The sequence below is a fragment of the Eleginops maclovinus genome, chromosome 16 (genome assembly GCF_036324505.1).
Source record: "Eleginops maclovinus isolate JMC-PN-2008 ecotype Puerto Natales chromosome 16, JC_Emac_rtc_rv5, whole genome shotgun sequence".
NCBI lineage: Eukaryota > Metazoa > Chordata > Actinopteri > Perciformes > Eleginopidae > Eleginops > Eleginops maclovinus.
The window spans coordinates 3,895,855-3,904,053 of record NC_086364.1 but is presented as its reverse complement, the minus strand read 5'-3'; the positions used below and the strand labels follow the sequence as shown (position 1 = coordinate 3,904,053).

Genomic DNA, 8,199 nt, shown 5'->3' with positions numbered 1-8,199 from the left:
CACATTCATGTGCATTATAAGACATATTCATTAGATTATGAGTTAACACATCAATACTATGCTTCCACACCTTGCCAGCTTTATCAAACAGTTTTTAAGCTTTTAAAAGCTCCCTATTATTCTATATTTCAACAATATATTGTAGGGCAATATCTATACAAAACATGTCTGAAGTGTTTTGCTGAACATACCAAACAGATCCCCCATTGTAGCATGCCTCATCCCTGTTCCTGAAGTGCTGATTCTGTGACTGTCGCTTTAAATTTGAGCTGAGCTGAAGCTGGCCACGCCCCTTTGGAGCTGCTGCTGGCCACGCCCCTTTGGAGCTGCTGCTGGTCACGCCCATTTGGAGCTGCTGCTGGCCACGCCCCTTTGGAGCGTCATGATCTCTCTGTCTGAAGAGAGAAGTTTCTATCTATTAGGGGCGATAGGTTGGGACGGGTCACATGGGCGGGGCGTTGCCAGGAGTTCAATGTAAAGCCAGCCCACATTTCCGATATCACGTCATATCGGCAGCAAATCTGGATCAGCTTGTTTGTACCCCCGTGTTTAGAGATGTGGGTAGTGAGGAAAAGAGAGAGGGTTGTATTTTCTGACACATATTTATGTTCAAAAGACAGCAAAAAGTGCATTTTGCATAATAAGGGACCGTTAAATTAACTGTAACAGTTTTTCAGGAGCGAAGCTAACTATTTCAGATGACCAAACTAGGATTACTTGATCCAAAAAACGAATATTAGAATTATTTTACAGCAATGTTTGGAGCTGTGAACAGCTGCTGCTGCTGCTGCTGCTGCTGCTGTATGAGAGCAGCGGCTCAATAATGTTTTTATAATTACACTCACTGCCTGAACGTAGGGGTGAACAGAAGTAAATATACAATATTCTTCTTCCTGTGTTGCAGACTTTGCATCACGATGACTTCCTGTTTGTGGCGCCTCTTCTTCCTGTTATCACTGTGTTCCTCCATCCACCCATGCCCCGTCGGACTCAAAGTAAGAGTCACCGAGAGAGGCGTCGGAGCGGGTCAGTATTCATACAAATATTATAGAAATACTGTGTAAATGCTTTGTTTTCAGTGAAGTACAGAAGTATTGCAACTGTGTTTTTTTGTTTTGTTTTTTTGCAGTAAAGGATTTTGTTCTGGCATTTTTCAAGGCCTTGGAGAATCATCCTTTTCCACCAATAAAAAAGGAAAAGTATTTGCTGAAATTCACAATTAATGAGTGAGATTTTATCTTTATAATAATAATATTTATTATTATTATCATCATCATTATTGTTATGAATATCATTATTATCATCATAATTATTATGCTTATTATTAATTCTAAAATATTTTCCCCGCTCAGGTTGACGTTCACTAGTCTACATGTAGACAGAGAGAACGTGGTTCTGCGGCTGAAACAGGAAACGCAAAGTCTGCTCATTGAAATCAAAGATCTGTCCTTCAATGCACGTTTTCAACGAAATGTTAATGTTAATTTGGTTGTGGCCAACCCTACGTACGTTTAAACTTCCTATTAAACATGTCTTTACTTCCTGTAAAAAAAAATCCCAGATTCTTGTTAAACATGTCTCGGATTTGTCTTGAACATGTTTATACTTCTTGTGTCAGCATCCACTCCGCGGACTCGGTCCTGACCGGAGACGGAGTGGGGGGGAAGCTGAACCTCAGGATGGACCTGCAGCTGAAACGCACTGAGGGGGGACGGCTGGGTGTCCAGATGCTGGAGTGTGAGGCGGGGGAGTTACGCATGGAGACAAAAAGCAATCCAGGGTAATGAGAGACAGACAGACAGACAGACAGACAGACAGACAGACAGACAGACAGACAGACAGACAGACAGACAGACAGACAGACAGACAGACAGACAGACAGACAGACAGACAGACAGACAGACAGACAGACAGACAGACAGACAGACAAACAGACAGACAGACAGACAGACAGACTCACTGAATCACTGACAGTATGTCTCTCTGTGTTTCAGCAAAAAGTATGACTATGTCTCGGCTCTCCTGGGGTATCTGCCTCTTAAGGTGGGTCCTGCTAACTGTACTAACATAAGTATTTATCTGAAGGTCTACACTGAGTCCTGCAGATGTATAAAGGCCCACTGTAGAATCCCCCCACCACACACACAGGTATGACACAGAAAAACCAACCGCAAACCACTAACAGCTAACAGCTAACACCTACCTGTTATTAAGAGGCCACGCCCCTAAATGATGCATTACTTTTAGCCTCTGTCACTACCTGCATCCCAAGTCTCTAATTGGTCATTTCCTTGTTTACTCACTCAAACTTGAAATTCAACAGCCCTACACGCTGCCCTACTGTGTATTTGTCACTGATTGGACGCTGCAGCGCATCCGCTGATCGAGTGAAGACACATAACACATTAAACTCAAGGAAATATTTCAAATGATTTATCATCTAGTTGAATACAATAATACATCTGTACAACAAAACAGGAAAATATTTATTTTGAAAAATGATGAATCATTTTCATTCAGGTGGACAATTTTTGAGCGTCAGTTTATCAGCCTATTGTAAGTTACATAATTTTTCCTAAAACAATTAAGCCTGTTCAGTGTTTTAAAAAAGCACCATAATAATATCCTTGATTGTCAGATTATGAATTCAAAGTTCAGGATATCAAGTAGATGTAGATATAAATAACTAAATCAATACTATATGCACAGTCTGCTGGTAGAATATGACCTGTGTGAAACAGGTAACACACTGCTGCTGCACTGGCAGTGATAACTTTGTGCCTTTTATTAGCAGTTGAACAGCGAGCCTGCCGCACCTAGGAAAGGACTTGCCAATGCTCTTAAAACACATTTCGTTGTTTCCTCTCTTTTCAAGTAGTCGCCGTGGACTAAGACGCAAGGAAAGGACCTGAGTGAGGGAAACATGGATGCAAGTTAAGCAACATGAGATGTTTCTCATCTGTCTGTCTGTCCGTCTGTCCGTCTGCAGGTCTGTGGTAATCTGAGAGCATGTTCCTCCCATGGGTGAAATCTAAGCTGGAGAACCTCATGATGGAGCAGCAGGTGCCTGCAGGCAAAGACCTGTATCTTAGTGTGAATTATGCTGTATGCCAAGACATCAGAGTGATATCCAGCGGCTTGAACCTGCCTTTAAGAGTGAGGGACCCACCGCAATACCACAACAACAATATAATAATATTAAATAATGACTTTTAATGACCACCTGTAGCTGTTCTGTTTGGAAGAGCAGCACACTGCTCCAGTTTCCTGTTGTTTGTTTTATTATAGCAGAGCTATCAGCTGTAATCATTACATGGGCTACATGACAGACCCCACCTCACTGAGAGACCCCCCCCCCCCTTACCAACTGTTCTCTGTGTTCAGGGCCTGGTCTCCTGGAAGGGACAGGAAGTGAACGTTGCTGCGATACCAACGGGTGCAGATCCAGATGTGGGAGCAGAAAGTGAGGAGATGGTTTATCTGGGCATCTCTGATTTTTTTCTGAACAGCTACGCCGCCGCACTCTACAAAGCCGAAGCTATGGAGAAAAAACTGAATGTGAGAATATGGCCGTCTCCAGGCTTTTATTCTGAAATAAATCAGTAGGGTTTGTATAAAGTTCAGTTAAATGAAGATGGTGTTTTTTTTACTTCCTCTCCTTTGCTCACCAGCTGGACAATGCTTATGTGAAGTTCTGGCGGAACATAAAAGTAAGTGTAGCGGTATTAATCAATTACAATTAAATGTGGTGTAAAAATAAAGATACAAATATAAATAATAAGCAACGGCAAAGTAAAAGTAAAAAACTGCTCTATTTGACAATACAGTATGTACTCAGATAGGTCATAAGATGGGGTAAAAGTGTGTAATATCCCCTCCCAGACAGAAATGTGTTTACCCATCCCTGAACCTGGGCAAGCGTTAAGGTTTCTTTGACCTCTGAAGTTCTCCCTACATCAGAGTGGGAACATGAATGCAATGAACAGGGGGGGTGACATGAAAGAAGTTCCTCCTCTAGGTTTCTATATTCCTGTTTCTGGTACATTTCCTCATCAAATGATATTTTCTTATGCTTTGTCCATAGAAAATAAAGCACCGGAACGAAGATATAAATGCAGAAATCCAGATCAGAGAGTTGCCGATCATCCACATCAACCGGGAGGAGGGCATCAGTGTTCGACCCAGGGTCAGAGTCCAGTTTATATCAGGGGAAAAAAAACCGAAGCAGTTCCAAGACGTTACTGTGGTAAACATCAACAACATGGACAACACAAGCAGACCAACAGCAGCCATTTCCTGAGACCAGACTGGGGGCTGCACACAACTACTGTATTCTTCTGCTACTAAATGATCTGTCTGTCTTTCAGGAGTGTAAGATCGCTGTCCAGATAGAAGTCAAAGAAAATAAACTGACAATCCCTTTGGACAAAATCAAGTAAAACACACAGACACTCTCTCACACACACCAAAAATATCCTATTGTTAATCTTAACTTGTTTTCTTTTTTTTTAGATGCAAATTAGAGACAAATGTTGTAATGGTAAGAACCTGCTTGCTTGCTTGCCTGCCTGCTAAACTGCGAAACTGAGGGCATTATAGACAAAGAAAAACAAAGGAAGATAGAAAAATAAATCATTTAAAAATAATATGCTGTATAACATGTATTTGTTTAGGAAAGCTTAATGAGATCACCTGATCTTTGTAACATCTTCAGCAATACATTGATAAAATGTGGTTGGTGTTCATTTTAAAACACTGACAACATCCAGTGGTCCACTTGTTTAATAATATTTTGATCTATTATCTCAACTTCAAATAGTACAGTTAAAGTAACTGAGTTTATGTAATCTATGTATTTGTACTTTGATATATTTTAATCTTTACTTCAATGCATTCCAGAGGCAAACATTTTACTTTTACACCACTATATTTATTTCAAACGTTGAACACTCACAGTTACTACTTTGCACATATAGAATACCTGATATGTTATATTGAAGTACTTTAGGGGTTATCTACATAGTATTTGCAGTATCTACATTTGGTCCACGTTGTCAAACTACAACGCTTAAAAGGTCTCGTTCTCCGTTCCCCAGCCCATCCGTCCGCCTATCTGTCTGTAATTACAGGATGTTTGTTTGTTTGTAGGAATGGTTAACAAAAAAACCGCTGACAAGGGTCATCAAGAACATGCTGTATGGTGAGAAAAAACACACACACAAAAAGACACTTTCATTTATTAGTTTGTACCTCTCAGGAATCACTTTACTGTGTGTGTGTGTGTGTGTGTGTGTGTGTGTGTGTGTGTGTGTGTGTGTGTGTGTGTGTGTGTGTGTGTGTGTGTGTGTGTGTGTGTGTGTGTGTGTAGACGTCCTTAAAGAAGGAGTACCGATTCCTCTGCCTCCAAACATCAATTTAATCCAAGGACCGGCCCACTACCGTGATGTGAGTCTGAAATAAATTAAATGCTAAATGTATAATAATTTCTAATACATATCTACCTGTAACTACACCATTACTTCCTGGTACACCATTATGACCCATACCTTCCTGTGCTTCAGGGCTTCATGGTGCTGGCAGGAAGTGTGAACTGGACTGCAGAAGCCATGAAGACACTGGCAGAGCAGATGCGTGATCATGTGTTCCGCATGTTGGAATAAAATGAAGCATCCGGTCAGGGGCAACATTAGCATTATTAAAGTGAAATGTAATAAATCACATAACAGACAGTAATATAAACAGTGACTACTGTCCATGTCCTCGTGTTGTTTTTCTGCAATCAACACGCAGATTCACCTCCACAGTCTGAGAACAAGCAGTACACACTGATGATATTATTATAAAGAATAACACACATGAAGGTGTCACAATGATGAATCCCACGATGCATCACTCAGAAAGTGGGCGTTCCATTCCATTTGATAACATTTATTATTCTAGAAAAGCATTCAGTACGTCAAAGGCAGCTTATAAGAAATGATTTGGATATAATAACTGTCTGCAAACTGCAGGACAGCGAGTACTCAAAGGTTAAATACTGACCCGCATTGTGATTCCAACCAGGCAATCACCCATCAGCGCTCTCCCCTACTTAACACCAGCAACAGTTTGTACCATCTATGGGCTCTTCCTTAAATCCTAACCCGCCACCTGCCAGCCTGTCTTCCCTTTTCCTCCCCCATGATAGCAAGAATCATTCATTCCTCCCTCACCACTGGAACTGTACCATCCTACCTCAAAACGGCTGCCATCACCACCAACTGCCATGTGAACTTCAGTCCCAGCTCCACACAAATAACCTTCATGAACCGTTGCAAACCGGTTTCTGCCCAAACCGGCATTGGTGCTACAATTCCACCTCACAGACAGAAAACAGTACAGCTTAATAACAGCAAGTCCAGCTGCTCCACTGTTTCACTGGGTGTCCCCCAGGGGTCAGTTTTGGGTACACTCCTCTTCATCATTTACCTCCTCCCCTTGGCACTATCCTCCATCAACATGATGTCCAATTGAACAGTTTTGCTAATGACACACAGGTCTACATATTCACCAAACCCAACCCTGCCCCCCACCTCTCTCACCCCCTGCCTACATGACATCAGTAGCTGGATGAGCCAAATGGGAGCCAAACGGAGGCCCTGCTCGTTGACTCTAAATCTCCACTCCCCCAGACCTAATCATCGACTTTAAGCTACACGGCTCCCCGACTCTGGAACTCCCTCCCCCACACATCAAACAGTCTGACACAATCAAGTCGGCTCAAAACCTACCTGTTCAGATCTACTCACTGCAGTGCTACATGTCCCCCGTTTCCCTACATGTTTCCTGATATTGTCCTTCCATACTGCTTTAAACCTAAAAAATACAATGTAATTCAAGGGACCACAGTACTATTTGGGGGCTTTTATTCTGAAAATCCTGCTTAGGCTCCTGTAGTACTATAGTTGTGACTTTAACTAACAGATGTTTGTTTTTGAAGCAGCTTTTTTTAAATTCCTGGTTGAAGAGTGATTGTTGAGGAGAGGGTTTTCAGGTGTTTATGGAAATGTTTCTATTGACATGTTCTGAACATTTGTCTTAAAGAGGCGCTATTATGCATTTTGGGGTTGCACGGTCCTGTATGGGTTATATAGGTTTTTGTGCATGTTAACGGTCTGCTGAGGCTAAAACCCCTGTGTTCCCTCCTGTGGTGGAAACTTCTGAAGCAATGGAGACGAAACAGATAGACACTGGAGAGCAGGAACTTGATGGCAAAACACTGTTGGGTTTATTCGGAGTTACGGCCGGAGAATTGACAAGACATTTACAGCTGACATGAGTTTCCACAGCGGTTGCCAAACCAATTCTGAAGATCTCAGGGATAGGAAGAGGTTTTAACTAGTTCCAAATGGGTAATCAACATTCTCAGAGCAGCAGACTAAAGAAGCGCGGATAATACGTTTAACTTAAACTGTCATCTAGGTCACACATAAGGTGTTTACCGGAGCATCTGGGTCCAGATAAACTGGAGCTAGCTGTCCCTAAACAATAAAGCCAAGCTTAGGTCAGCTTGAGCTTGTACCCACTGTGGGAACAACAAGGCTTCGAAGGCCCAGGCTGCCCCTCTTTAATGAAGATAACAGCACCTGCAAGGCCGTTAGCCTATGCCAGAGGTGGACAGAGAGGAAGGACACAACTGGCTAACCTAAAACAAGCAGTACACAAGCAGCTGTGAGCAAACCAATGAAGAGGTCACACGTATGAGCGAAAGGTTTGAAGCTTACACAAAATATTCCCTAACACCTCCAGAGGGAGTTTTTCCAACCAGTTCTGGTGTGTGGGTACAGGTTTTTGAGATTAGGGGAGGGTGTGTAAAACTGACCTTGAGTTTCCGAGCAGGCCAGGAAACTTCACAGATGAGGATGCAGGTCAGAGGATGATGTTGGAGAATGAATCGTTTCCTCCCACCAGCTCCAGGGTTCAGTGAAACCAGAACAACTCACAAAAATCCTGCTAGGTTTTTAAGCTAGATCAGACTTCCACTTCTTCCACTTCCAGTAGTGGAGTGTCTCTTCTCCTCCAGCTCTCAGGTGTGGCTGGTTTAGCCACTCCCCTTCGGCTCAGGGAGTGAATATTTATATACATTTTTTTTGTTTGTAGGCCCAATTCCAAACCGGCCCCTATATCCTATCATACACCGCGTTATGTGCCTCATATTCC

At 42.3% G+C, this 8,199-nt stretch overlaps 1 protein-coding gene across 2 annotated transcripts; it reads left to right on the top strand.

Annotated features, from left to right (window-relative positions):
* Positions 1-888: 888 nt before the first annotated feature.
* On the top strand, positions 889-5,755 carry LOC134878416 (uncharacterized). Of its 2 annotated transcripts, XM_063904448.1 has the most exons (14): positions 889-1,026; positions 1,130-1,226; positions 1,353-1,505; positions 1,619-1,780; positions 1,995-2,043; positions 2,990-3,156; positions 3,385-3,558; positions 3,672-3,710; positions 4,085-4,246; positions 4,368-4,435; positions 4,513-4,540; positions 5,149-5,200; positions 5,369-5,445; positions 5,562-5,755. In XM_063904448.1, the coding sequence occupies exons 6-14, from the start codon at positions 3,010-3,012 to the stop codon at positions 5,658-5,660; spliced, it is 846 nt and encodes a 281-aa protein (XP_063760518.1). In that variant the 5' UTR covers positions 889-1,026; positions 1,130-1,226; positions 1,353-1,505; positions 1,619-1,780; positions 1,995-2,043; positions 2,990-3,009; the 3' UTR covers positions 5,661-5,755. The 2 variants fall into 2 exon arrangements, with proteins under 2 accessions (XP_063760518.1, XP_063760519.1); XM_063904449.1 differs by lacking the exons at positions 889-1,026; positions 1,130-1,226; positions 1,353-1,505 and having other exon boundaries at positions 1,530-1,780.
* The last annotated feature ends 2,444 nt before the right edge of the window (positions 5,756-8,199 follow it).

Coding starts and splice junctions, on each gene's coding strand:
- LOC134878416 (XM_063904448.1), top strand. CDS start 3,010: ATGTTCCTCCCATGGGTGAAATCTAAGCTGGAGAACCTCATGATGGAG. Junction 4,436..4,512: donor ATCCCTTTGGACAAAATCAA/GTAAAACACACA, acceptor CTTTTTTTTTAG/ATGCAAATTAGAGACAAATG. Junction 5,201..5,368: donor CATCAAGAACATGCTGTATG/GTGAGAAAAAAC, acceptor GTGTGTGTGTAG/ACGTCCTTAAAGAAGGAGTA.